The sequence below is a fragment of the Apiotrichum porosum genome, assembly GCF_003942205.1.
Source record: "Apiotrichum porosum strain DSM 27194 chromosome Unknown scaffold_17, whole genome shotgun sequence".
Taxonomy (NCBI): Eukaryota; Fungi; Basidiomycota; class Tremellomycetes; order Trichosporonales; family Trichosporonaceae; genus Apiotrichum; species Apiotrichum porosum.
This window is the reverse complement of record NW_021167124.1, coordinates 141,165-168,570: the sequence shown is the minus strand read 5'-3', so window position 1 is coordinate 168,570 and position 27,406 is coordinate 141,165. Positions and strand designations below refer to the sequence as shown.

The following is a 27,406-nucleotide window of genomic DNA, read 5'->3' as shown; positions in this document are numbered from 1 at the left end:
CCCTCTCCATCCCACCCGTTTCTTTCACCTCCTTTCAATCGCTCTCCTCATCACACGAGCGAAAAGAGTTGGCTGGTACAGCTTGAACGACTCACGAGACCCACGACTTGCACCTCACATTGCCCCCCCCGCTTTGCCACTGCACGCCACTTTGCCACCCCACCGCCCCACCGCACCATGTCCGACTACGAGGAGAAGCCAATCGGCGCCAAGGACCACCACCAGGTAGTCAGTGGCCCCAGCACCTCTGGCTCTGTGACCCCGCCACTTGGTGACACCACCGTCTCCGTCAACGACATTGACGGGTCCAAGGCAAAGCACAACTACAACGTCGACACTGAGTCCCTCATCTCGGACACGACCCTCATCGCCCAGCAAGAGGGCCTCAAGCCTGCCTTCCTCGCCAAGGCCAACATTCTCAACAACGCCATTGCCGACATCGGCATGGGACGCTACCAATACGAGCTGTTCTTCAGCGGCGGCTTTGGCTGGTTTGCTGACAACATGTGAGTGGCAGAATGGGAGGCAAATCGCACCGGTGGAGACGTGAGAAAGGCAGAGGAGGAGAGGACCCACCGAACACGCTGGAATGGGGGGATCGATAGTGGTGCCAATTTACGGTGCGGCACCGCAGATCCACCCGTCTGGAGCCATTATCGTTTCCAGTCACATGGGGGGGGCGATAATGCTGCAGATACGTACTTCCATTTGCTTCCGCGGTGGTGCACCTGTACCCCCGCTCTGCTATATGGCTCTGCAGGCAGGTCGTGCAGAGAGGTTGCGACGGCTGCGACGACTGCGAGCATTACCAACTGGCAAGGCCATGTCGAGTGGCCTGTGTGGCGGGCAGGTCGCCGGGGGGGGGGGGGGGATGTCTCGGACGCTCAATTCACCCGCTGTGTGATTTCCATGTCCTCATCGGTCTCCTAATGGCCCAAATATTTGCCGATTCTCCGGAACGCCACCCAACAGCATGCTGACGTGCGCTCTTCTACAGCTGGCTCCAGGCCGTCGCCATTGTCATGCAGTCGGTCTCGTACGAGTGGGAGGGCTACCCCAACGTTCGTTTCGCCACACTGGCCCTCTACGCTGGTCTTATCTGCGGCGCTACCTTCTGGGGCATCACCGCGGACATTATCGGGTACGTCTGTTTAAACGATTAGGAATGCGGGTGCCTATTCCAACCAAATCACTGGTACTAATATCTCCCTCACAGCCGCCGCATTGCCTGGAACTCGACCTTGTTCATCGGTGGTCTCTTTGGCATCTGTGCCGGTGCCGCGCCCAACTTTATCGTCTTCTGCACCTTTGTGGCACTGATCGGCTTTGGTGTCGGCGGCAACTTGCCTGTCGACGGCACCATGTTCCTCGAGTTTATGCCCGGCAGCCACCAGTGGCTTCTGACCTTGCTCTCCCTCTGGTGGGCTATCGGCCAGGTTGTCGCGTCCCTCATTTCGTGGGCGTTCATTGCCAAGTACGGCTGTGTCCGTGACTCGGAGAACCCTCCCCCTACTGGCGCCGCTTGGTGCACCAAGGCCGACAACTCGGGCTGGCGCTACACCTACTACACCCTCGGCGCCATGATGCTGTTCCTCTGGGCGCTTCGCATCTATGCCCTCCCCGTCTACGAGTCGCCCAAGTTCCTTGCGTCCGTCGGCAAGGACCACGAGGCCGTCGAGACCATCCACAAGCTCGCCAAGCGTAACGGCAAGACATCGACCCTCACCGTCGAGGACCTCCAGAACGCCGCTGCCCCGTACATGGACGACCAGGACCGCGCCAACCAGGCCAAGTATGACACAAAGTTCTCAGTCTGGGAGCTCATCAAGAACTCGATGGAGGACGTCAGCGGTGACAAGCTCAAGACTCTGTTCGGCACCAAGCGTCTCGCATACTCGACCTCGCTGATCATCTTCTGTTACGGTGCTGTCGGTCTTGCCTACCCTCTCTACAACCAGTTCCTCACCGGCTACCTCTCCAAGAAGGGTGCTCAGCTCGGCAGCGGTTCCGTCAACGACACCTACTCGGCATACACGTACCAGGCCGCATGCGGTGTCCCCGGATCCATGGCCGCCGCGTACCTCGTCACCTGGTCGCGCGCCGGACGCAAGTTCTCCATGGCCTTCTTCACCGCCGGCGCGGGTGTCTTCCTCTTCGGACTCACCGCTGCGCGCAACTACCCCACGATCAACGCCCTCACCTGTATCGCCGCCTTTATGGAGAACGCCTTCTACGGTGTGCTCTTTGGCTACGCTCCCGAGCTCTTCCCCACCCCAGTCCGTGGCACCGGTGACGCCCTCTGCGCGTCGTTCAACCGTATCACCGGCTTCTTCTCGCCCATCATCGCCATCTACTCGGCGGCCGCAACCACGCCCGACGGACCCGTCTTCGCCGCGGCCGGCATCTTTGTGGCTACCGGCGTCATCATGTGCTTCCTCCCCGTGGAGACGTACGGCAGGACAGCGCTCTGAGGGGGGCCGCGATCCCGATCCCCTCCCCACCAAGGCGGTGGGTGTGGTGCTCTTGCTCTCTTGTATCGCAAAAAGTGTATCATTTGGACGACGGTCGACAAGCTCGTTTTAGGGGTTGGTTTTCTCGATACCAAAAAACAAACAAAACAAAATCCAAAAAGAAAAGACGAAAAGCAACGTCTCGTGAAATAACGTCCTACCCAACACAAACATAAACGTTTATGTATTTGCTCTGCTATACACGGCCGTTATAGTAGATTATGTTTTCTAGTGTGCTCCGGAAGCGCCTTTATGAATCGACTTGGAGATTCAACCCAACCCAACCCAACGTGGCGCCCTACGAACCACATACCCATGATAAGATACATGGAGGACACCAGGGAGAGACAGTCCCGATAAACTTTGTGTGCGGCAGTTGCGAGGCACTTTGTGGGGTGTGTCGTTGGGGAACGTGCGGCGAAATTCATTAATTCATTAAGAGGCTCCAAACCGGTGGATGTGGGTACGGCGGGTTTGGTCAGGGTAGTCTGCCGGTCTTATGACTCACAGGCCCGTTTATCCGTCCGTGGGCTGTCTGTCGCCTGGTGGGTCTCTCGCGGTCTCTCGATTGCTCGCAGCTTGGTGCTACTGGGCATGTATGACTCATCGTCGCGCCACTAAAACGCGTCCGTCCCGACGCTAGTGCATGTCCCGCTGCACTTACAGTAGGCCGTGTTGCCGCGTCAACACTTTCACGCCATCTTCCCGGGGTGTGGTGCGCCACAGGCTGCGCACTGGGACACCTCTTGTTGACACTGTTCAATGCCACAAAGCCCCGTCATTGAGCTGTCCTGTTACGGGGGCCCAACTTGCCAAAACTGGGCGATCACCACGGGCCGAGACACAATCTCGGGTTGACATGTCCGACTGGCAATGCTCCGCCTGCCGACACATCAAATGGGCGGCCTGCGATGCGCCAGTGTTCCAGATTCCGTTTCGCCATGAGAATAACACCTGCGTCGCCGTGCTCTCCTCCCCCTGGTAGATGTACACACGGCGGTAACTGGCATGCTATTGCTACAGGTTTGACTACTTTTGACTCTTTGTCTCAGAAAAACGCCACAGACAAGCCCTCGCGCACCATCTTGTCGTGCCAATCGACCAGGTGGCCCGTACTGTCCGTCTCCTCCCACACCTTCTCCACAAGGGCAATGTTGTCGAGCCAAACGCGCTCGGGGCCCGTACGGTTCAGAAACCCCAGGGAGGCTTTGCGGTCGTCGTCCGTGACGCTGAGGCACGCGGCGAGGAATGCCGGGAGGGCGATGAACCCCCACAGGTCGCCGTTGGGGAGGCGAGTGACGCTGGCCAGCAGACTGAGGATCTCGCCTTGGGCGCGGCGCAGGACTGGGTGCAGGCCGCCGACGCGGTAGACGCTCTGGTACAGCAGGACGATGGCGCACAGGCGCCACAGCTCGCCTGCAATCGTCCGCGATACCAGGGCCGAGCTGTCCACCCCGCCAGAGGGGTTGGTGGGTGGCCGCTGCCACTGGAAGAGCTGGGTATCGAGCTCCTCGGCGCGGCGGCGAACATGCTCGACCGACTCGGTGGCCACGTCGGCGCCGAGGTTGACAATTTCCGCGAGGAGGATGACGATTGAGTCGGGTAGGCCGAGGTATGTGCTCCATGGCTCGTCCTCCAACGTCTCCTGGGCATTGGGGTCGGTGCGGAAGGAAAAGATGGTCTTGCGACCGCGCTGCACGATGCATCTGCTGATGTCGGACAGAGCGTACAGGCGAAGCGAAAAAGACTCGGGTTTGCGCAGGTCATTGAGGGTAACTTCTGGATGGTCGCTCTGAAAGTACTGGCGGACCAGGCGGTCACCGAGCGCGAGCATGTTGTAGCTCGGTGCGGCGCCACCACGGATAAATTCAACCAGTTGCAGGTCAATCACGCCCCATAGCAGGTCACTCAGCTGCTGGCGCGTGGTTACCACGGTAATGTGCAGCTCGCGCACGGCGTCTTCGGTCCACTTGGTGCTCTCGAGGTCTTCGGCGAAGGGAGTCGACACGTGGTCAACGTACAGGCGCAGTTTACGGGTGGCTCCGCCGCCACGGGCGTCCTCGTCGCTGCCAGATCCGCGTCTCTCGCCGTTGAGGTCCAGGATACCCGCGCCGCGGCACGCGAGCTCGACCAGCTTGGGACGTGGGTTCGGGATCTCGCCGTGTGGGTGCGAAGCGAACAGGAAGATGTAGGCTGTTGCCACGGCGTAGCGTACTGCACGCATAACGTCTTGTGGGTTAGATCAAGCGGGCGCGCGCGGGGAACACACAACTCACTGTTACTGTCATTAAGAGCAAGGATGCGAGCTCGTGCATAGTCGCGCGTAGGTCCAGGCAAGCCCACGAGCCAGGACTCTACGACTCTGGCGTAGATTTCGGCGAGAGAGACACCTTGGCGCATCGGCCGATCCGAATTGAGGAACAGAACGCGAGAGCTCGAGTTGAAGGACTGGTTTGGCGGGTCGAGTGTAAACGTCGTTGTGCTCAGTTCATTCCAGAACTCTTGAACCCCTGGATCCATCGGCAGTGGCAACGACGGCGCGTCGATTGCGAGCGTGCCATCGGGGCATGTCGTGAGGACGGCGCTGGGTACGGCCCCAGGCCAGTCAAACAACGGCTGCGGAAAGCCATTCGCCACCCGACCAACTTCGGCGGGAGCAGCGGTGTGGTTGATGTATCCACTTGTACCGGTCGCAGGCGGACGAAGACCAGTAAAGCTCTGGAAGCCATTCAACGCAGGTGGGGCGAGAGGCGGTGCGGATGGGGGGGCAGCCGTACCTACAGATGCGGGGAGAAGGGGACTTGGGCCGCTCGTGACGCTCCCCGAACCGCTCGAGTCGAAGACACTTGTCGATGACAACACGGGTCTCATCGATGGTGTCGAGGACACGATCAGTGGTGCTGACGCAGAAGGCACGTGATGTAGGGGGTCTGATCCACTGGCGACCGCGTTGTTGTTGATGTGTGGGAGGGAAGGTCCGCCGTCGATGTCGTGCGAGGGTCCCGACGAGCGACCACTGCACTCCCATGGACCAGCCAGACAACGCTGACAGAATCCCTCGGGCGACCACATCTCGTCGCACTTTTTACCTCGTCTGTCATCAGTCAGCAAAACACGACCGCCCTAGATCCAGTTGCACCCGCCAACGAACCTCTTGCAAGTACGGCCTGTGAATGGATCAGCGTTGCCACCACACCCTCTCACTCACATCCTGTTCGTGACCGCTTGAATGGACCCCGCCGGCGTCGGATCACTCGTTCCGACGCGAGGTCGTCGCTCATGATATGATCGATCTAATGCTAGATTGCTGATGGGTTGATGATGGAACAATGCTGTCGCTGAGATACCGCGGATGTCCATTTTAGTCGGATATTTCTCAGGCTCTCGCTCGCTTGCTAGCTTAGCGCCGTTGGCACGACCTACTTACTCTTCGTGCTGGAATGCGAGATCTGATAGGACCACCGGCCACATGCTGACATGGTCAAGGCCCACTGGCTTACAGCAGGTGTCTGGGCGTGCATACGGGGGAACAGCCACGACAGCCATCAGGTCCAGTGGGCACTGCCGCTCGCCGCCTTGTTTGATGTGCGTGTCATGGTCGGCAATCTATTCCAAACGCTGTGCTACAGATCTGTAATCATTTGCACTTTGTTCCTGTCTTGTAACTCCCCCAATTCAATGGATCAATGGTGAGGGCGAGAGGCTGGACTTGGAGAGCCTCGACGACGGCACAAGCAACCGCGGTGAGCCGAGGTTGTCACAGGTGTCTCTCCGGTTTCTCGGACAGAGCGGCGTAGCAAACACCGAAAAGCAACTCGCTTGTCAGATGGCCAAGCAGGTAGTACACCAGGCAAACAAGCAGCTGCCAGACGCATTTGCACATGCAAGAATGCGAGCTCGCTGCCGCAGTAGGAAGGAACAGGAGCAACCAACAAGCAACAGAACGGACCCCCTCCACCGGGCGAGGTAGGATTGACGGAAGCAAATTGTGGGAGGGCATCGGAACGAAAGATGGATCGCTCTGGCCGTTTTCTTTGCGCGCACAACTGAAATCAATCTCGATTCCACCTCGTCTCCATCCCACACCATGTCGGCCGCCTTCCGCACACTCTACGCCGCCAGGAGCGTCGTCAACACCCCGGCAGCCCGCCAGTCCGGCCTCGCCGCCCAGGCGCTCCGCCTTTCTCCCGTCGCCTCGTCCTCGTCGACTGTTTCTGCTGTCCGCTTCTCGTCTTCGTGGTCCAAGCCAACCTCGTTCGTCGACCAGGGCTTCACCACCAGGGACTCTGCCGCCGCTCCTGCTCCGGGCCCCACCTCGACCTCTCGCTTCAGAGGCCTGCCAAAGTTTGAGTTTGGACAGAACGTCATCCCCGAGAAGGACACCGAGCCCGACGCGTGGTGGCGCGACGACGGGTCGTTGAACAAGAACGACGCCTGGCCCGGAAACCAGTTCACGGGCCGCAGCGAGGCCGTCATGCACAAGACCTACGCTATTGCTCAGCGCACCGTGAACGGCATCATGGGCAGCACCGGCGCCAAGAGGGATATCCGCGCGGGCGAGTACCACATCAAGCCCAACGTTCTGAGGTGGCGTACAAAGGGCCTGCGCTTCCGTCGTCGTTTCCAGGAGGAGGTGAGTCCTTTTTACAAGAGCCAGAGAACCGGGCCATGGCTGACGGTATCAGATCCGCCAGCGTGTGCAGCTCGTCCAGATGCTCCGCGCCCGCAAGTAGAGATGGCTGCATTAGTGTGATGATAGACCTTTAGGCATGGCAAGACGCGTGCGTCACGGATACTGACATGTCACTCTCCACCGCCTGTCTTGGGGACGCGACGGGGCATAACATCCAGGCCATGGCCAACCACGGTGATGGGGAAGGCACGAGCCGCTTCGCGAGTGACAGACCAGCCCCCCGGGGCCTACTGCTTGCCTTGTGCTGGGTCGGCCCCTCAACAGGTCATCGCCCTCCAGCAACTCACCAGGCTACTGACAGTGCGGTGCATTCAAGGTTGTGCAATACGATACAAGTCCGATGCGATGTCTAACCACTCCTATTATCTCTTCTAATCTCTCCACAACCCATCTTACAACCGCCCACTCCACCCTCCCAGGTGGAAGTAGCGCGCCAACACAAAGAACAAGGCGCCGCCGAGAATCATCGAGCCAGCATAATATGACACGCCGTGGAAGTCGGTCTTTTCCAGGAGGACGCCTGACACTGGTGCGGAGAGAAGCGATCCAAACGCGCCGACAGTCGACAGGACGCCGAACCTGCGGCCGGCATCCTCGATGTTGCCCAGCGCGGCGCTGGCCGGGGCGAGGAGCGAGACAAAGCAGCCTTGGAACACGCCGTTGATGGCCGCCACGACCGTGAGGCTCGCTTTGGTGTGCGCAAACGGCCAGGCAAACGTCGTGATGGCACTGCCTATCAACCCAGGAATGAGAATGTTGAGCGCGCCAGTCTTGTCGGCAAAGAACGCCGGGCCGATACGTCCCACCATTGAAAACGCGTTGGCAATGGCGACGAGGTATGTGCTGTAGCTGCCCAGGCCCTCTCGCGTCGCCATTACATCGATGTACGAAAGCGGAGTGTACAGGCCCGCCTGGATGAGGAAGCCCGCAAACACAAAGCATGCGTACGACGGGATCTTGAACGCGGGCCAGTTGAACATGCCTCCCGGAGCGGCCTTTGGAGGGAGACGTGTCCGGAGGACAAAGCTAGCAAACGTGCAGCAGTATAGCAGCACAAAGCCGCAGATGCGCATCGTCCATGGAAAGCCGAGTGTCTTCAGGCAGCTGGGAACGTGTTAGCTGGTGGGTGCTTTTCAGAATTTTAGTCAGCTGGACCTACTTTGACACTAGGATAGGGAAGATGGTTCCACCAAGGGAGCTGGCGATGGCCACCACGCCAAGGGCGAGCGCGCGGCGGTAGTAGACTGTAGTGTTGTCAGCAAACGTGCCATTCGGCTTCGGCAAATTGTAAGCGACGGCTCCACTCACACCAGTGTGTCACGATGGCAATGGCCGGGCAGAACAAGATGCCGGCGGCAGTGCCAAAGAGGATACCGTGCGCCAAGATGGCCTGCCAGTATGTCTTGACCTGGGCGGTGAGGAAGATGGATACGGGGTACAGTAACGATGCGGTCCAGAATGGCCATTTGAACTTGGACTCGTCCACCAGGCGGCCCATCGGCGCCGACGGCAGGTAAATGAGCAGGTACTGCAGTGAACCGATCCATGCACTGCCTGTCAGCTTGATGATGACTCGAGCACCTTGGGCTTACATGTCGCTGGTCGTCTTGTCGGGGAACATGTGTTCCTTGTAGTAGTTTTGGAACACGCCCCATGCGTTCTGCACGTTTAGTCGCGGGTTACATTACAGATCGATGTGTCCACTCACAACAAAGCCAAAGGTCGCAAACAGAATGTGCATTGCGCCGATGACGATGAGCCACGCCCGCCAACCGCCGTCGGGAAACGTCACGACCTCGCCGTCGAGTTCCTTGACTTCTGCATGGTGACCGACAATTGCATCTTCATGGACAGTGGTGGAAGTCACACGGGACAGCCGTGTTGCAGTCTCGGAATCCGGCAACTCGCTCCCTGCTGAATCCCCCAACTTGTCGCCACCGTAGAGACTGTCTTTTGTGGTCTTGGTGTAGGTGTAGTCGTCCACTCTTGCCACCGAGGGCTCACGCGTTGTTGTAGGCGCGTGTACGCCTACAGAGTCGCTCATGGTAGTCAAAGCAATCTCAAAAGGTTGGGCCCCATGGATGCACCATGAAACTGGGTATATCATCTTGCGTCAAAACCAGGTTTGGTTGCCGGCGGCGTTCATGGTAGGCATTGTTTGTGGACCTAATCGCCGCTGGCCGCTGGCGTTGACAACAACGTTCAACTAGTGAACGCAGATCCGTTAAACCCCGCGGCCGAGCACGGACGCGCTACACATCTAGGCCGGCTGTTGCATGATTCAGAGCAAGCACTCGGGGGGGGGGGGGGGCTGACTGATGACGAGCTGGACGCATGGTCGCAGAGGAGTGCTGCGGGAACCCAAAGAGGTGGGCACGCACGCCAAGCTACTGTAGTGGCGTGCGGGGTTAGACCGTTGGGGTGCGGGGAGTAACAGTGTGCCTGTGCCGACCACCTTGCCGAACACAATGGCTGCCATTAACGTAGCACTCGCTGCAGGCATTTCGTGGACGAGCAATAGTGTGGCCGTGGGCCGTGGATCGCGTATGCTGACTCGCTAGCAGCCTGGGCTAACACAACGATGTCTTTGTAATCACCAAGCGCATCAAGCCTATCGCTCTGCAAGGGATACACACCAGTGATTCCGAGGCGCACAGATTGCCACTCACGTCCCAAGTGATCAGCACCATCAACTCGCCATGCCACACCTCTCGCCGGAGAGCTACCAGAGGTCTAAAAGAAAGTGGTGCACATGCAGATGCATATGCCTGCAGGCAAAAACATGCGGCTGCGCTGAGTCGAACAGCGGTTGGCTCAGTTATGATCTAATCAGCCACAACGAACAGTGATAACCACCTACACTACAGCCGCTTTCTCATGTCTATACTTTTATACAGCGCGCAAAATTCGGAGCGCGCTTGTCTTGACCCTCGACCTCGTACTCCAATGCACCTCCCCTTCTTCTGTCCTCAACTCATCTCTGCCAGTCTTGTGAGACCTTCCTGCATGCTCCAGACGTTTGACTGCCAAAGCGTGGGAGGTATGGCCGTCGGGGGCGAAAAGGGCGGGGCGTAGATAATGAATCGGCCGGCGCCACATTCTCAACGATCCGCTGAAAACTATGACCTCGTACAAGATGCCTGTCACCATGGCTCCCTCCAACCGACACCTGCGGCGGTCACAGGCCTGCACGACAGCCACAGGCCTCCGGGTCTCCCACCAGGGGCTGTGGCATGCACGCAAGCGCTGGAGCACCGCAATATACCCGTCCAATGTGGCACTGTGTCGTCGGCCATCGCCTCCTCCTCCGACCGTCGTCCTTGGCCCCCCAAACGCCAAAAAGGTTGGCTTGGGAGGAACTGAATCCTCTGCTGACGAGAGTGGGATTCGAACCCACGTCCGAAGACTGCGGATGAGCTCTTCCTTGATGCTCGAAGGAGGGAGTCACCTTAACACAGCGCCTTAGACCGCTCGGCCATCTCGCCGAATACATCAACAGCGTTTCTGTGTCGAGCGCGAGCGTTCCCAACGGCCCTTTTCAGCGACCTGCGGGCGTACATGCACGCGGGGTGATGCCCTCCACACGCGCGCGGCTCGGTTTACCGCCATGACCACGGGAGACCTCCTCCACAGACAGACTGAAATGGCTAAGCCTCCAAAACAGAACAGCGCGGAAGTAGATTTTTTTTTTCGCCAGAATTTTCGACATTTTCCCGTCCGGCGCCCCCCAAGCCCCACCAACCACCTCACCTTCCCCCGCGTCCACCAACCGTCCAAAAACGCTGCCCGGCGCCGTGCAGGTGGCACGGGAGGCAAAAGAGATGACCACTGACAGGATCGAACTGCCGACCTCCGCATGGACTAGTAACCAAGGCTCTGGGTATTAGTACGATGCTCTAACCAGCTGAGCTAAGCGGCCGATCATGTTTGTCATTTGGGCGGTTGCACCTCGATGAGAGCGTCCCCACGTCGCCTGGGTTGCCGCGTCGAGTGCCAGAGTGGGTGCTTTCGACGTCTGCGTGGCTGCAGGACAAGGGCAACTGAGAAAATGGCAAGAGAAGCGCCGCGTCGGTGTGATTGCGGCGAGTTTTTTCTCTCCGCCTCCCATGCCATTTCATCCCTGAACGCAGCTGCTACGCCTCGTCCTGCCCCGTCATGTACCTCGTACCCGTCCCGATGCTTGGGGGATGGACGGGGACCTCTGGGACATGTACGGAGAGCCAAAAATGACGTTTGACGGGGTCGAACCGCCGACCTTGTGCGCAACGCTCGATCCAGAGGATCCAAGTGTTAAGCACACGCTCTAACCAACTGAGCTAAATCGCCTTGATGTTCATCGACAATGTCGTGGAGATAGGATCGTTGTGGTGTAAAACTTGGAGAGGAACATTGGCCTTTCTTGCCTTGTGTTCCCGCGGCAGACGATCCAACTCGCGCTACGCTTTTCACAGGCGTCTCCCACAGTACCTCCCACCTGTCAGATCTCTTCATCGGTAACATGGTGCAATGTACAGCCTAACAAATAAATACACTAGTGGTTCTGGCGCGGGGTGGGCATGGTCTGTGCGATACGCTGGTACTTTGTGGCCTGCTTGAGGACCATGCCGTCCGAGAGCTCGCTGACCGAGTCGCGGAAGATCTCCTGCCAGGGTGTCTGGTTCTTGGGCATCTTGTTCTCCTGGTACGAGCCCACTTGCACCTTGCGCTCGGCAATCTGCTCGTCGGTGAGCATGACGTTGGCGGTGCGCTTGTTGAGGTCGACGCGCACCACGTCGCCGTCGCGCAGGTAGCCGAGCATGCCGCCGGACGCGGCCTCGGGGGACGCGTTGAGGATGGCCGGAGTGCCGCACGTGCCGCTCTGCCTGCCGTCGCCGATACACGGCAGCTCGAGACCCTGCTTGATGAGCTCGGCGGGCGGGAGCATGTTGACGACCTCGGCGGCACCCGGGTATCCTTGTGGGCCGGCGCCACGCATAATGAGGATGGTGCGCGCGTCAATGGTGGTCATCTTGTTGATGCGCCGGGTGTAGTCCTCGGGACCATCAAAGACCACGACGGCACCCTCAAAGGCCATGGGGTCCTCGGGGTTCTCGAGCCACTGCTTGCGGAACTTGTCTGAGATGACCGACGTCTTCATGATGGCGCTGTCGAACAGGTTGCCGTGGAGGTTGAGGAAGCCGCCGTGCGACTTGAGGGGCTTGTCAAACGGCATGATCACGCGGCGGTCGAGCGAGAACTCGCCCTTGCAGTTATCCGACACCGACTTGCCCGTGCACGTCAGGGCGTTGGGGTGCGGCAGCTTGCCGTTCTCGAGGAGCTCGGCAATGACAGATGGCAGGCCGCCGGCGCGATAGTACTCCTCACACAGCCAGGCGCCCGCGGGCTTGACGTTGACAATGACGGGCAGCTCGTAGCCGACGCGCTCCCAGTCGGCGGTGCTGAGCTCGACGCCCATGTGCTTGGCAATAGCGCAGAGGTGGATGGGCGCGTTGGTGGAGCCGCCAATGGCCGTGTTGCACGCAATGGCGTTCTCAAAGGCCTCCTTGGTGAGGATCTCGGACGGCTTGAGGTCCTGGCGGACCATGTCGACGATGCGGCGGCCCGTCTGGTACGCGCACGCGCCACGCTCGCGGTACGCGGCGGGAATGGCCGCCGAGCCCGGCAGAGCCATGCCGAGGGCCTCGGCGAGGGCGTTCATCGTCGACGCCGTGCCCATGGTGTTGCAGTGGCCCACACTGGGCGCCGACAGCGCCATGTTGTGCACAAACTCCTGCGCAGTGATCTTGCCCGTCACGTACTGTGCGCGGCTGTCCCACGCCACCGAGCCAGAGCCCATGAGGCGCTTGCCGTCGGTGCTGTAGCCGTTGAGCATGGGGCCGACGTTCAAGCACAGCGCGGGAATGTTCATTGTTGCGGCAGCCATCAGCATGGCCGGGGTGCTGGTCTGTTAGCTCACGTGTCAGGGAGTTTGAAAGCTCACGTCTTGTCACAGCCAGTGAGCAGCACAACACCGTCCAGAGGGTAGCCGTACAGCACCTCGACAAGCGACAGATATGACAGGTTGCGGTCCAGCGATGCCGTGGGGCGCTTGCCAGTCTCCTGGATGGGGTGGCAGGGGAACTCGAGCGGGGTACCGCCGGCAGCGATGATACCGTCGCGCACACGCTTGGCGAGCTCGATGTGGTGGCGGTTGCAGGGCGACAGGTCTGAGCCGGTCTGGGCAATACCAATGACGGGACGCTTCTCCTCCTGGAGCTCGGGGAGCGTCAGGCCAAAGTTCATGTAGCGCTCGAGGTAGATGGACGTCATTCCTACGAGTGTGTGTCAGCTGAGCAATCACCGGGGAGCGATCTAACTTTGTGCACTCACCTGGGTCCTCGAGGTCGTTGAACCACTTCTTGGAGCGCAGGGGCACCTTGGGACCGGACGAGGTCTCGACAGGCGCATACACGCCCTCGGGGGGAGCGGTAAAGGAGCGGGGTTCGCGCGGGAACGACTCGTAGTCGGCGACGTTTGCGGGTCCCACGCCGTTGACGGGGAACGCCTCGGGAGCAGCGCCGCCCTCGGCGCGGCCGCAGGTACAGCCCTCGCAGGCGCCGTTGTTGTTGGAGGACATGGTGAGGTAAGTAGCTATCTAGCTGTGTATGGAGAAGAGGGAGAGAGGACGAGGGTCCAGGTAAGTGGGAGTGAGTGGGTAAAAGTACTGTGCTTGCTGCCCGTTTGCCTTTTGCCCATCGAGTAATCGCCGTCGCCCTCTTGGTCGCCCACCCCAGGTCGCCTTCCCTCCCTCCCTCCCGGCCGTCGGCCCGGCGGGATGGTGCGGTTCAGCCGGCAAGCGACGGCACGGCACGGCACACCCGGTGGTGGCCGAGATCCACAGCCTGGGGGGATATTAGATGCACCGAGAATCCGGCGCACCAGTCAGACACGCACAGTTGGTCACCCCCTGCCTCATACAGGTATACATGTTGGTGGTTGACGACAGCATATGCATCGACCGCACTCCCAGACATGGCCATGCTCATGGTGCATCTTTTTGCTTCGCTGCTGGAAACACTGTGGGGTATCACACCACCACCCATCTCGGCGTCCTTGCACCGACATTTCGCTATCGAGCGCAATGTCGTTTGGCGACGGGCATGTGCGACACTCTTGCGCGCATGACTCACCCGCAAAAACATGGGTTTCGGCGATGACCACATAGGCAAGCGCTGGGCTTGGGCTTGGGCTTGGCTTTTGGCCGAGATCAAAACGGGCTGCTTCCTGGCTGTTTATACAGTGGCTGTGTCCTGCTCCCCGTCATACATGGCACTGCACTCTACAGACTGCGCGCACACTGTCTTCGTTCTGCTCTGCTCACGCTTTCCAGACCGACTGTGGAGGTGTGCTTGGCGGAACAGGCCAGAACAAGGTGGTACAGTAGTGGCAGCAACCAACGCAGGCACCGGCAGTTGGAACCCTCCTTCCCTTCCCCCCCTGCACTCGTCTTAATACCAATGCCACAGGCCACAGGTTTTAGTCTCCCCGCTCAAGGCTCTTGGCGTCCACTCTGTGCAGCCATGTTTGCCAACAGGGTCAATTCAAGCACGGGGGTGTGTGTGGAGGTGGCGGAGCGGTCCGCGGCGGCGGTGTTGGCGCGGTTGGCGCCGGTGATGAGAATATGGGAAAGTGGAGGCAAGGAAAACGGGGCGGCGAGGTAACCCCCCATTTGCCTTCTGCCGATCTGCCGAGGGTGTGTGCGCTTCTCGGTCTATTCCAGCAGAGCCTGCTTGGGCTGGGTGGGGGCCCAGAAACAAGCAGTGACATGGAACGTAAACTATTGGTACAACGGTGTATGGTAATGGTATTGGATGATGGTTGTAGGTGTGAAATGGTCCATTGTTCGAGGGTGTTGTGTGCGTGTGTGTGTGGAGACTGGAAGAGGCCGAGCAAGCCATGGAAACCCCCATCTTCCCATCTTCCTTCCTTAGGTGGGGAACTTGGTCTGCTTGAGCAGCGATGCCGAGTGGATGGCGAAGAAGAATGGTCCGCGGTCACGCGTGTTGGAGAACATGTCGCCCTCGGACGGGTAGAGGAACGCGTCGCGGACGAGGATGAGGTTGGTCTGCATGCGCTGGATCTCGGCCCACGTGTACGACATGAGGATGGACTCGAGGTTCTCAATCTCATAGTCGGGCACGGTGACACTGATCTTGGACCAGTCCAGAATGTCCCAGAACGGGTGGTGGGTCTGGTCTCCAAGAAGAACGGGGATACAGCCACTGGGGGTTGTCAGTTGGACGTTCAACAAAAGCTCTCAACTCACCCATAGATCACATCATTCATGCGCGTGGCCCAGCCGGTTGTACCGCGAGGCAGGGGGCAGAAGACCGTGTCGGCAATGGTCTCGAGGTAGTCCGCTCCGGGCTTGAGCTCGTTCCAGAACGCCTTGAGCGCATGTCCGCCGAGCAGGTTGGCCGGCTCGGTGCTGCGCACACGGTCACACGACAGCTTTTGGCGGACAGACGATCCGGCACCGTTCGGGCTGCCCTTGAATGTGACGAGGACCGAGCGCGCACGCGACGGTGGCACATGCGAAATGGCGCCAAAGCGCTCACGGAGCTTGTCCTGCAGGCAGGTACGTGCGGGGATAACCACGTCCTGGTCCATAAAGTAGCAAGGGCTGTTCAGGTCGCCCATTGGCTGCCAGGCCGACGCGCGCACAATCTCGTCCGGGGTGGAACTCCAGTCGCGGACGCGGTACAGGTTGTGAAGGATCGTGTTGCAGCGGCCCCAGTCGAACGTGAACGGCATCATCAGGTCGCTCACGTCAAAGTCCTTGGGGTAGGGCTCGACAGCGTGCGCAACCCATGGTGGGATCTCGGGGAACTGTTGTCAGCTTTCAACCTACAGCACGAATAGCTCACCCTCAGGCCGCCGTTGTAGGCATAGTATGGCAGGAAGACCAGCGAACCAGGGCTATAGTCCTTTGCAATCAACTTTGCGCCGCGCTCCATGACAGAGTCGGCGGAGAAACAGCCGTGCCACTCGGTCTGGAGCTTTTCAAACGACTCTGCGTCATTCTTCTTCTTCTCCTCGACGTCGTTGGGACACCTGGCGACGGCAGTGGCGGGGAAGGCAGGCGTGCGAGAGAGGTATCGGCGGGCCGACGGACGGAGGACGTTGAGCCACGTGCTCTTCTCAACTGCCGCAACGAGCGCTGCGGGGTCCTTGGCCGTCACGTCGTCCCAGTCAAAGGTCTCGGGAGGGTACGACAGGCCAGGCAGGTTGGCCTGCGCCGCGAACGGGAAGCGCTGGATGGGCGAGCAGGTCGCCTGACCGCACGCACAGTCGCCCGTGTCCACACAGATGGTCGGGTGGTCGCAGAGGTTGGTACATGTGTCGAGCTTGCGCACACGCCAGTCGGCAGGACGACCGGTGGGCAGCTGTGCCTGGTCAAGCACGACAGGCTGGGGCATTGCGTTGAGCTTCTCAATGCGGTTCTCGGCGACTTGATCGGCGGCGCTGAGACGAGAGCACAACGTCGTCATCTGCGACGCGTTGAACGACCGGACCTTTTCGGCACGCGCGTCGAGGATGCCCGACGCAAGCGGGTCGTCGCGGTAGAATGGCCACGGGGCCGGCTTGTGGGCACAGCAGAAGGGGGTCAGACGGAAGGCAAACGGTGCCACGGGCTTTGCCTCTCCAGCCTTCAAGACACGCTGGGCGGGGACCTCGTTCTCCTTCCACGTCTGCAGAGGCATCCCAGAGCTGCCCAGCGTGAGCGAAACAAAGCCCGTGCCGGGTTGAACGATGGCGTGGAACGAGGTGTGGCGTTTCAGAACGTCATCACCTGGCACCTCGAACGGGATGCGCTTGTCGTCGTGTGTCTGCCAGAGCTGGACAACGATCTCGCCGCTGACCTTCTTGACCTCAAAGTCCCACGGGTGCGGCTCGTCGTCGTCCTTCCAGCCCCAGAAATCGGGGTTGCCGTCCCTGGCAGGCTCATACGTGGCGTAGAATGGCTGTCCGTCGACATTGGCAGCCAGCGTTCCGGAGCATCCGTCCAGAGCCAAGAGGTCGCGAGCGAGGTACGCCTTGGGCGTGTCGCAGGCAAACTCGTCACGCTTGGCGGACAGGTAGCCGCGCGTCTCGGTGATGTATGCCTTGGCCAGCGAGTGCAGGCCAGCGTCGATACCGACCTTGGCCGTGAACCCGAGCTCACTGGTGGCCTTGGACGTGACACCGACGTACTTGTCGGGGAAGCGTGCGTCTCCAGGCAGAGTCTGGAGTGGCGACGACGAGTTTGTGAGCCAGAGAATCTTGCGGATAAGCATCATGGCAGAGGTGGACCTGGGCGTGCCAACGTTGAACGCCGACACCGAACCTGTCTCGCCATTCTGGTGCTTCTCCTCCAAGCGGTTGATGGCCAGCGACATGGCGTTGACAACGTCGTCGACAAAGACCATGTCGAGCTGCGCATGGGTTAGCACACACACACACGGTGCGATCACTCACGTCCTGGTCACCTCCCACAATCTGGATAGGTCGGTGGGCGAGGGCATTGGTCATGATGGCTGGGACGAGACGCTCGCGGTGGTCTGCCGACGATCCGTACACGTTTGACAGGCGCAGCATGATGGCGTTGATCTGGTAAGACGCGCTGTTCTTCTTGATGTGGTCGGTGATGACATCCTCGGCGCGCGACTTGGACTCGCCGTAAATGTTGGCCGGCTTGCGCGGTGTCGTCTCGGACGCGGGGAGCTTGTCGGGGTTGCCGTACACCTCGCGGGACGAGGCTTGGATGAACCAGCCCTCGCCGAGGGCCTCGATGACCAGCTGGGTACCGCGTACATTGACGTCGAAGCAGTCGCGGTCGTTCTCCAGGCACCACAGCACGCGGCTCACGGCGGCGAGGTGGACGACACCGCCGACGCCGTCCATGGCCTCTGTGAGCTTGGCAGGGTCGCGAATGTCGCCGTGGACCACTCGGAGATCCGCGCGTGGGAACGCGGTGCGCAACGCGGCGAGCTCATTGTCAAAGAAGATGGTGTCCAGCACGGTGACACGGGTGTTGGACGCGAGGAGGCGGGCAACGACACGCTTGCCTGTGGTGGTGGTCAGTTACAGAAAGAGCAGTTGCTCAACTCACCAATCATACCACCGCCGCCGGTGACGAGGACGCGACTCTTGGCAACGACCGTGGGGCCTCCGTGTGCGGCGTCGAGGTCAACTGCAGCCCAGTTGACGCCCGAGGGGTTGGCGACAGATCCACTTGACTGCCAGTTCTGCTTGTCAGTACATGGCGAGGGGAGAGGGGCGCGGTCGCACGATGCGGCCATGAGGGACCGCGGCGCAACGTACCAGTTGTATCAAGCAGAGTATTGTTGCGATAGCCGCGCCGACTGCGAGACGCCACAGCTGCCGTGGCCTGGGCATGCCTGCAAACGTCTTGGGATGCCGCTGGTGTGCTGAGGGCGACGCAGGTGTCGCGAGCATGGTGTATGGGGTATCTGTGAGAGAGAGAGTGTGTGTGTGAGAGATGAAAGACGTTGCAAGACACGCCGACGTCGAGCAATGTCTCGTCCACCGCGCCCACGGCTATAACTCTGGGCGCGCGGGGCAAAATCGAGACACACCCAACGGCCGCTTCCGGGTAGGATGGCCCTGTATATCACAGGGGGTGGCAGCCAGGCGGCACTCGCCACCGTCCACACGCTCTCAGCGCTCAGCCATCGTCAGTGCCTGCATGCATGCAGCATGCATGTCAATTGCACCGTTTCATTTGTGCACCGCAGCAGTCAATGTCCAGAGTGTATTATCCCCCGGATGGGCATGCAGACAGACAACATCCTAAGGGACTCTTTTTGTTCGTGTCGGAATCATCAGTGTTTTTTCGCCCTTTTCGTCGTCTCGCTTCCTTGATCGGTTTGCCGTAAAGTGGCGCGTGCACCCCCCCCCCCCCCCCAAAGCTCCGACTGTTCGCTACAGGAGAGCCCATTACGCGACGAAAGAGACCATGGTGTGCTTTTTCTGCATCTACCGTAAGTGTGCACAACGATGGACGCGTCAGTCTATCAGAGTTTTCCTTTTTTGGCTCACAGTTCTGCCATTCAATGTTCCCTGATGTATTCGGGCCGTAGAGTGGGGACGGAGACCCACAACGTCATCCATATTTACCATCCCGATAAACTCCACCGTTGGACCTCGTTATATCGACAACAGCACACACCTTGAGTAAACAGCGGTAGACATGATCTTGCGTAAAAAGAAAGAGTGTGCAATGGGAACAACACCGCATCATACACGCCTTTGCTAACATTCCATCCTTTGCCGGAAGCTTATATCCACCTAGGAACCATCTCATCATCTTCCCTCCCCTATACACTATGCTTGACAACCATCCTCCGCCGGGTGTTGTCACCTTGTCCTGCGCGAGTCGTACAACAGCGCAGCATCAAGCAGCACCTGCGCACCCAGGGCACAGTCTTCCGGCGTCGCATATTCCGACGGGTTATGCGACACACCGCCCGCACAGGGGACAAAGATCATGGCAGTGGGCACGGTGCGCGACGTTGCGCACGAATCGTGGCCCGCACCACTCACCATCTCGCGCACCTCTGCGGGGGAGACGGACGCCAGAGCAGCCTCCTTGACGGCAGCCTTGCAGTCGGCGTTGAAGTGCGTCGCGGAATTGTCCTGCAAAAACTCCCACGTCATGGTACACTGGTGCCGGCTGTCGGTCTGCAGCAGACCCTCCCCGCGTGCGCGCATCTCCGCCTCCATCGCGGACAAGACGGCGTCGTCGACGTGCCGGATATCCAGCGTAAACTCGACATGGTTCGGGATCGTGTTGACACTGCCCGGCTCGAGGCGGAAGATGCCCGTGGTGGCCAGGCCGTTGTGGCTGCGCGCAACGTCGTGGGTCATGAGCAGGAACCGCGCCGCGGCCTGCATCGGGTCGGCGCGGTAGTCGAACGGCGTGGTGCCGGCGTGCGAGTCGCGGCCTTGTATCCGGATCTTGAACCACTTGTACGCCTGGCCGCCTTGGACGACACCGATGCGCTCGCGGTGCGCCTCGAGCACGGGTCCCTGCTCAATGTGCACTTCAAAGTGTGCTGCCAGCGGGTTGTTCCAGTGCGAGCACGGCGTGCCCCCGTCGTAGCCGATGCGCTCGAGCTCTGACGCAGCAGTGACGCCTGGCCGCGCCACGTCCTCGAGCGCATGTGCGTCCTTGAGCGTGTACCCGCCAGACCATACATCAGAGCCGTGCAGGGACTTTGAGAACCGAGCGCCTTCTTCACTGACATACCGTCAGCCACTCGCCCTGCTCTCTGTTGTAAACCCACTTTGTCCAGTTGACAACTGCAATAGGGTACTCTGTCTCGTACCCAGCACAGTGGATCGTGCGCAGGGCCTCGACGGCGCTCATGACGCCCAAGATGCCATCGTACCGCCCGCCCGTCGGCTGCGTGTCGAGGTGCGAGCCCATCGCCGTGGGCGCGCCCCCTTGCTTGCCGGCGCGGATGGCGAACAGGTTGCCCATCGTGTCCACCGTCACGCTGCAACCCAGCCGCGTCGTCTCGCCCACAAACCAGTCGCGCACTTTACGGTCGTCGTCCGACAGCGCCAGGCGGCACATGCCCGTCTCGGTCGGCCGGTCGCCCCAGCGGTGTGCACACCCCCATTTGCACGTCTCGTGCAGGGTGTTGTTGAGGCGCGCCGCGTCGATCTGTAGCTGGCGAGGGGTGTATCCTGGCCCCAGCGTCATGATGCGTGGGGGGTCGTGGGGTGCGTGTTGGTGCAGAAGATGAAGTGGTCTCGTGTCGACGCGGTGTGCATGTGCATGTGAACAGCCCCCACCTGACCTTATCTGGTGCGCTGGGCACAACCATGTGCGGGCAACGCGTCATATCGGTTTACGTTGCCCACCAAAAGCCCTCCGCGGGCAATTCACCCAGACAACACGCGACAGCTTCAGTGCAAACGTGGAACCGTGTCAGCCCAATACAGCAGAACGTTGGGATCTTGGTGTGCATATATCGATGTGATGGAGGCCCAGAGGATCAAAACTCTGGTACTCTGACGGACCGCCAACCTGTAGGCGTAAAGATGCGTGAAGAGCATGTGGTCGGTCGTTCTTGATCGCCATCTCGGATTCAGACAACGCCAGCGGAAGACGATGTGTGTCCCCCAGTAACTTGGTGATGATCTATACTGCACTCTGGACTTGCGTCACTCCGACAAGGCCAAGCACTGATAGCGACATGCATTACAACATTATGGCCTCCTACGGCCAGCCCAACGCTGCGGGCCGGCACCAGTGATCAGTGGACGATGACGTTCGAGCGCCACGGGTAACTGTCTCGGGCACGGGTTCCCAAGCCACATGCGCAACCACACACTCTGCTGGAATCAGAAACCTTGCACAGTTTTTGGAGACGAGGGTGGCATGTTGACATGTTTGCCGCCTCGCGGACGCAGGCGTACCGCCTGTCTCTCGTTACCCAGACACAATCGTGTTGGATAGGAGCTGCTAGCCAGCAGATGATCAGAGTGCCTTTTGACCTCGAAGGCCAGATTCCAGTGTCCCCGCAAAGTACCTAATTCCATTCGTGGCTTCCCTTCCCACACCCAGCGCGGCCCGCGTCAGCGGGACGAGTGGAATTGGAACCAGCCCGCAAGACAGGCAGGACGCAGCGGGCTGCCTGACAGGAGACACGGGGAGTGCTTGGCCCCTGCATACGTACCTGGATGCAAGACGCCAAGTGCGTACGATCCTCATAGTCCACCACAGAGAACCTATACCTGGGATGTGTACGATCAGTGACCAGTGAGTCGTCACTTGCTGCTCTAGCCCGCGCGTGAGTGGCGCCAAGGCGCTCATATGTTCATCCCACCCTGTCACATGTATTCCATTCCAATGTCTTGGATCAACGGGTCGCCCGGGTAGAGTGTGTGTATGGCCACTGTGCACATTACGGGAAGGGACATCCGCCTCGCAACAAGTCACGCCGACGCCAGCTGCACGGCGGGCGGGCGGGTGGGCCACGCGCCATGCATCCTGGTCAGTCCTCCAGAATACAGATCGCACAAAGGCCAGCCCGGCGCACACCCGACACCCCACTCTGGACCTCGAGGGGACAGTTCATACTCTCTCTTTCCGTAAATGGAACCCCAGCCAAAGCGCGAGTCTGTCCTGTTGCCCATCCACCTCGCCCAGACCGACTGGCACAACGCAATGTCCGAGCTGGACAAGGACGGCAGCTACACGCACGACAGTGGCGACACACCCTCCACACCCTCGCGCATGACGGTGCTGGACGACGGCTTCTACGACCCCTCAAAGGAGTCGGTGTGGACGCGAGCCGGTCTCACGCGCGAATCGTTCAAGCAGGCACCAGGCGTCACTCGGTGAGTAGTTGTTCCAAGGTGGCACTATGTACTGACCCGCCGCCAGCGGCCAGGTCGCCCACGGCGATGTCCCCGACTATGTACCATACGACAGTCCGCTGCTGCAGCAGAAGATGCGGCCTCGGCATCTGCAGATGATTGCTGTCGGTGGATCCATTGGCACTGGACTCTTTGTAAGTGTTGTGGGACACTGATGCATCCGCCGCCGCCTAGCGGGACGCGCGGGATGGATGCCTGGGCGGAAGAACATGGCTGACGCACACGACACAGATTGGCTCTGGCGCCGCACTCCGCGTCGGTGGCCCCGCCGGTGTGCTCATTGCCTGGATCATTACCGGCTTCATGGTGCTCAACGTCGTCCAGGCGCTGGGCGAGATGGCCATTGTGTTCCCCGTCTCGGGCGGTTTCTACACGCTGTCGTCTCGTATGCTGGACCCGGCATTCGCCTTTGCGGTCGGCACTAACTGTGGGTGGCTTGAATCGGATCCACCACCACTTTACTGACGTTGCACCAGACGTCCTGCAATGGTGCTTGGTGCTGCCTCTGGAACTTGTGAGTCATTCACATACTTGTGCCAATCATGCTGACGTCTTTTCAGACGGTCGCTAGCACGACTGTACAATACTGGACCAAGGACGTGCCGCTCGCTGTTTGGATCACAATATTCATCCTCGTCATTATTGTAAGTAGCGCGCGAATGTCGATTTCCTGACATTTTCAGTTCATGTCCATTCTCGGTACACTGGGCTACGCCGAGGAAGAGTTCTGGTCATCCTCCTTGAAGCTTCTGGTCGCAATCATCTTCATCCTCATCGGCATCGTCTGCATCTGTGGCGGCGGCCCGGAATCGGGCCAATACAGCACCTACATCGGGGGCCAATACTGGCACAACCCGGGAAGCTTCGCCAACGGCTTCAAGGGCGTGTGCGCCGTTTTTGTCAACGCTGCGTTTTCGTATGCGGGCACCGAAGTCGTGGGTCTCGCCGCTACCGAGACGCCCAACCCGCGCAAGTCGATGCCCACCGCCGTCAAGCAGAGTTTTTGGCGCGTCATCGTCCTCTACGTTGCAACCCTGACGGTCATTGGCCTTGCTATCCCTTACGACGACCCGCGGCTGTTCGGCGGCAGCTCGGACGCCAACCTCTCGCCGTTTGTCATCCTCATGGAGAAGGCTCACATTGGCGGAATGAGCCACCTCATCAACGCGACCATCTGCATTTCGGTCCTGTCCATCGGCCTGACGGCCGTGTTCGCCGCGTCTCGCACCCTCACTGCCCTGGCCGAGAACGGCTACGCACCCAGCATTTTCAAGTTTGTCGACAAGTCCGGGCGTCCCCTATGGTCTGTGGTCTTTGTGCTATGCTTCGCCCCGCTCGCCTACATCAACTGCGCCGACGTCGGCACCCAGGTCTTCAACTGGCTCATGGCACTCACAGGCCTGTCCGTCTTGCTCGAGTGGCTGTCCATATGCATCACGCACGTCCGCTTCCGGCGCGCATGGAAGGTCCAGGGCCACTCGGTCGAGGAACTCCCCTTCCGCGCCCTGGGCGGCATGTGGGGGTCCGTCGTGAGCGCCGTCCTCATCGGCCTCGTCATCGTCGCCCAGTTTTACATCGCCCTCTGGCCCGTCGGCGGCAGCGAGAGTCCCGGAAGGGCCGCTGAACACTTCTTCCTCGTGTTCCTGTGCGTGCCCATCGTCCTCGGGTTCTGGGTGTTCGGGTACTTTTGGAAACGGACCGTGCCCACCAGGGCGAATGAAATCGATCTCGACACAGGCCGCAAGTCGTGGCTTTCGGTCGACGAGATGCGTGCGTATCGCCGCGACCGTGCAGCCGCGCCGCTGTATCTGCGCGTCTGGCGCTTCCTCTTTTCCAACTGAGGAGGGTCGTTGTTAAGTATTGAGGGTCTTGTTATGTGCCACAGACAATTGCGTTAGTTTAGTGAACTGTACGGGGAGCACCGCTGTCCCCAGCTATGCAAATGTATACACTTCAAACAGCCTCCTCTCTTTGGGATAGTAGACACAGAGCTATCGAACGTTATTGACCAATGTGGCATCGACTCGGTCAAGATCGTGTGTTGAGTCATCCAACATGCTGGTCTTGCCACCTGTCGCTTCATGCATTTGTTTTGTTTATGTTTTCTCACCCAAAAAAAATATTGGAATTATTGGCATTTTCGTGTGCTCCGCAGATCGTACCGCCGAAACAGGAACGCGTCCCCAAACCCAAGGTTAGTTCCACGGCAGAGACAGAAAGCATGTAATTGCGGTAACTGGCCGGGTTGCGCGCGAAATGTCTGGAGATACTCGTTGCTAGCGTCTACCGGTCCTCGACATCGCTTCTCTTAAGTGACTGGTCCATGTGAATTCCGCCCGAAACGCCCGACAAACGACACAGTTAAGAGGAGACATGTGTCACTACTGACGAACGTCCAGAGCCATCTGCCATGCAAACAGCACACAGAACATGGGAGCGCAGCTATTCTACCAGCAGACAGAATGCATGAGCAGAATCGTGGCGCTGACACCGGCCGAGTGGACTGGGTCTTCCTGATATCTGATACGAAGACAATGATCGGTAGATCCCGGAATTTGCCGATCGGGCCCGAAAGGTCCCAGTGCCACGACCGCCATAGGTGGGCAAATCGGTAACCCACCACGTCTTGATAACTCACAGTCAACAATGGTTTGCACGGGGTGTGGTGAGTCGCTGCAACGACAGTGCTTGCAGTCACGTTTCTGACAAACAGTCGAACGCCCAAACGCCGACTGCAGCCTCGAGGAGGTTGTCCAATGCGTCCACCCTTCGGACACACCGCAGCCTTCCCGGCGCGACCATGCCCCGCACTTTCTAGTCCCCGGCCGGGCCAGTGGACCTCTGCTCTACAGCAACACACCGTTGTCAATATGGGGCGGCGTGTCGCCATCAGACGGCGTCGTCCTCGACGTGCATCACCCACTACACGGCCGCACCATCGCTGGAGGTGTCCTCGCCATCCCGCACGGACGCGGCTCGTGCTCGGGAAGTCTCGGAATGCTGGAGCTCATTGTTGGCGGACACGGACCGGTCGCCATCGTGCTCGCAGAACCGGATCCGATCCTGGCCCTCGGTGTGCTCGTCGCCCAGGCAGTGTTTTCGCGCTCAATACCCGTAGTGGTCCTGGGCCATGAGGCATTCGCCCGACTGGAAGCAAAGGACGTCGCGACAATCTCGCCTGGGCTCCTCAACGCCAGTGCACCGGGATCAACCGTGGCAATCCCTCTTCAGCCAGCCTCAGTCGACCGCCACCTTGAGCTGAGCACAGAGGACCGCGCCGTTCTCACCGGCGAGCGTGGCGAGGGAGCACGCAAGGCCATGGAGCTGGTGACCGCCGTCGCGAGACTGGAGGGCGCGGAACGGCTGTTGGACGTAGAGGCCGCCCATATCGACGCCTGCATCTATGTCGGCCCCGCAACGCTTGAATTTGCCAAACACTTTGCAACCACAGGCGCCAAATTCGCTGTAAAAACGACCCTCAACGCCATCAGCGTCGACCGCAGACAATGGCAAGCGCAAGGCATCGACCCAGAGTTCGGTCAGGCCGCAACCAGCCTCGCCGACGCGTATCTCTCCATGGGAGCCGACCCCGGCTCGCTCACCTGTGCTCCGTACCTTCTTCCCAATGCCCCGAAACGCGGTGCACATGTGGTGTGGGCCGAGTCAAACGCCGTGGTGTACGCCAACAGTGTCATCGGAGCGCGAACGCAAAAGTATCCAGACATGCTGGACGTTCTGGTCGCCATCACCGGTCGGGCGCCCGCCGCTGGGTGCCACCTGGACGAACCCAGACGACCTACACTTTGTATCCGTGTCGACCCCGATCTGCGACGCGTCGAGGACCCGAGCTTTTGGCCATTGTTGGGGTACGCCGTCGGCGAGGCTGCTGGCCGCGAAGTGGTGCTTGTGATCGGGCTGGAGAAGCGTTCGCCCACCGTATCCGATCTCAAGGCATTTGGCGCTGCGTTTGCGACCACCAGCGGGTCTCCCATGTTCCATCTGGCGGGAATCACTCCCGAGGCGGAACACTGGCATGCTGGAACACTGCGTAGAGTCAACGTTGGTGTGGCGACGCTCGCCGACACTTGGTCAGAGCTCAACTCGGCTCAAGACGACAGGGTCGACCTCGTAGCGCTCGGAAACCCTCATCTGTCCCTGGACGAGTTTGAAGAGCTTGCACACCTCGTGGCGGGCCGTACTGCTGCGGTTCCACTCCTCCTGACATGTGGACAGCATGTCCTCTCGCAGGCTGAGGCGGCGGGCTACCTTGCGGCCATCAAGGCGTTTGGCGCACAAGTGATTACCGATACTTGCTGGTGCATGTTGCGCCACCCCGTCGTGCCCACCGGCGTGGGCAACATCATGACCAACTCTGCAAAGTACGCACATTACGGTCCTGGTGAAGTCGGAGCGCGGATGCACTTTGGCAGCATGACGGCATGTGTCAAGGCTGCGTGCGCCGGCAACAACGACAGAACGGTCCCAGGGTGGTTGGCCGCGTTACCTGCCTCGACGTTGGCAACAGGGGACACCTTAGTTGTGGGGACAGTGGCCCTTCAGCACAATTCGAAAAGAAAGGAACGATGATCAAGGTGCGAGCGCACAACGCCGACCCCGCATGCCCCATCGTCCACTGCCGCAGATAGTCCTGGCCGTTCTGATAGGTGTGTGGAGTGGTTTGCCCCTGCCGGACCGTCGGACCGGCAACGTGGCAACTTTGCTGTGGAATAATTGAGATGCCAACCCTAAGATCAACCTCGTCGCGTGCAAG

At 59.9% G+C, this 27,406-nt stretch overlaps 9 protein-coding genes and 4 non-coding genes across 13 annotated transcripts; 4 read left to right on the top strand and 9 right to left on the bottom strand.

The window, feature by feature from the left end:
- Nucleotides 1-177: 177 nt before the first annotated feature.
- Nucleotides 178-2,471, top strand: EHS24_003546 (uncharacterized protein; the record flags this gene model as incomplete). Its single annotated transcript, XM_028619211.1, has 3 exons — nucleotides 178-506; nucleotides 998-1,141; nucleotides 1,217-2,471. The coding sequence occupies 3 exons, from the start codon at nucleotides 178-180 to the stop codon at nucleotides 2,469-2,471; spliced, it is 1,728 nt and encodes a 575-aa protein (XP_028472385.1).
- Nucleotides 2,472-3,558: 1,087 nt separating this feature from the next.
- Nucleotides 3,559-5,870, bottom strand: EHS24_003545 (uncharacterized protein; the record flags this gene model as incomplete). The annotated part of the gene is made up of 4 exons (XM_028619210.1): nucleotides 3,559-4,724; nucleotides 4,787-5,591; nucleotides 5,662-5,677; nucleotides 5,719-5,870. The coding sequence occupies 4 exons, from the start codon at nucleotides 5,868-5,870 to the stop codon at nucleotides 3,559-3,561; spliced, it is 2,139 nt and encodes a 712-aa protein (XP_028472384.1).
- A 727-nt stretch (nucleotides 5,871-6,597) lies between these two features.
- EHS24_003544 (uncharacterized protein) lies at nucleotides 6,598-7,243 on the top strand (the record flags this gene model as incomplete). The annotated part of the gene is made up of 2 exons (XM_028619209.1): nucleotides 6,598-7,143; nucleotides 7,196-7,243. The coding sequence occupies 2 exons, from the start codon at nucleotides 6,598-6,600 to the stop codon at nucleotides 7,241-7,243; spliced, it is 594 nt and encodes a 197-aa protein (XP_028472383.1).
- A 352-nt stretch (nucleotides 7,244-7,595) lies between these two features.
- On the bottom strand, nucleotides 7,596-9,247 carry EHS24_003543 (uncharacterized protein; the record flags this gene model as incomplete). Its single annotated transcript, XM_028619208.1, has 5 exons — nucleotides 7,596-8,229; nucleotides 8,363-8,447; nucleotides 8,512-8,753; nucleotides 8,796-8,863; nucleotides 8,912-9,247. The coding sequence occupies 5 exons, from the start codon at nucleotides 9,245-9,247 to the stop codon at nucleotides 7,596-7,598; spliced, it is 1,365 nt and encodes a 454-aa protein (XP_028472382.1).
- Nucleotides 9,248-9,986: 739 nt separating this feature from the next.
- On the bottom strand, nucleotides 9,987-10,074 carry EHS24_003542. The gene has a single exon. It is a non-coding gene; the product is annotated as a tRNA-His (tRNA).
- Nucleotides 10,075-10,575: 501 nt separating this feature from the next.
- On the bottom strand, nucleotides 10,576-10,688 carry EHS24_003541. Its single transcript has one exon. It is a non-coding gene; the product is annotated as a tRNA-Leu (tRNA).
- Nucleotides 10,689-11,025: 337 nt separating this feature from the next.
- On the bottom strand, nucleotides 11,026-11,122 carry EHS24_003540. Its single transcript has one exon. It is a non-coding gene; the product is annotated as a tRNA-Ile (tRNA).
- A 308-nt stretch (nucleotides 11,123-11,430) lies between these two features.
- EHS24_003539 lies at nucleotides 11,431-11,529 on the bottom strand. The gene has a single exon. It is a non-coding gene; the product is annotated as a tRNA-Val (tRNA).
- A 205-nt stretch (nucleotides 11,530-11,734) lies between these two features.
- EHS24_003538 (uncharacterized protein) lies at nucleotides 11,735-13,819 on the bottom strand (the record flags this gene model as incomplete). Its single annotated transcript, XM_028619207.1, has 3 exons — nucleotides 11,735-13,142; nucleotides 13,184-13,514; nucleotides 13,573-13,819. 3 exons carry the CDS (start codon nucleotides 13,817-13,819, stop codon nucleotides 11,735-11,737), a joined length of 1,986 nt encoding a protein of 661 aa, XP_028472381.1.
- Nucleotides 13,820-15,169: 1,350 nt separating this feature from the next.
- EHS24_003537 (uncharacterized protein) lies at nucleotides 15,170-18,681 on the bottom strand (the record flags this gene model as incomplete). Its single annotated transcript, XM_028619206.1, has 6 exons — nucleotides 15,170-15,464; nucleotides 15,509-16,071; nucleotides 16,110-17,657; nucleotides 17,701-18,290; nucleotides 18,335-18,461; nucleotides 18,547-18,681. 6 exons carry the CDS (start codon nucleotides 18,679-18,681, stop codon nucleotides 15,170-15,172), a joined length of 3,258 nt encoding a protein of 1,085 aa, XP_028472380.1.
- A 921-nt stretch (nucleotides 18,682-19,602) lies between these two features.
- Nucleotides 19,603-20,953, bottom strand: EHS24_003536 (uncharacterized protein; the record flags this gene model as incomplete). Its single annotated transcript, XM_028619205.1, has 2 exons — nucleotides 19,603-20,485; nucleotides 20,532-20,953. 2 exons carry the CDS (start codon nucleotides 20,951-20,953, stop codon nucleotides 19,603-19,605), a joined length of 1,305 nt encoding a protein of 434 aa, XP_028472379.1.
- A 1,398-nt stretch (nucleotides 20,954-22,351) lies between these two features.
- Nucleotides 22,352-24,476, top strand: EHS24_003535 (uncharacterized protein; the record flags this gene model as incomplete). The annotated part of the gene is made up of 6 exons (XM_028619204.1): nucleotides 22,352-22,596; nucleotides 22,643-22,769; nucleotides 22,867-23,062; nucleotides 23,112-23,149; nucleotides 23,196-23,279; nucleotides 23,319-24,476. The coding sequence occupies 6 exons, from the start codon at nucleotides 22,352-22,354 to the stop codon at nucleotides 24,474-24,476; spliced, it is 1,848 nt and encodes a 615-aa protein (XP_028472378.1).
- An 805-nt stretch (nucleotides 24,477-25,281) lies between these two features.
- On the top strand, nucleotides 25,282-27,222 carry EHS24_003534 (uncharacterized protein; the record flags this gene model as incomplete). The annotated part of the gene is made up of 2 exons (XM_028619203.1): nucleotides 25,282-25,300; nucleotides 25,349-27,222. The coding sequence occupies 2 exons, from the start codon at nucleotides 25,282-25,284 to the stop codon at nucleotides 27,220-27,222; spliced, it is 1,893 nt and encodes a 630-aa protein (XP_028472377.1).
- Nucleotides 27,223-27,406: the final 184 nt, after the last annotated feature.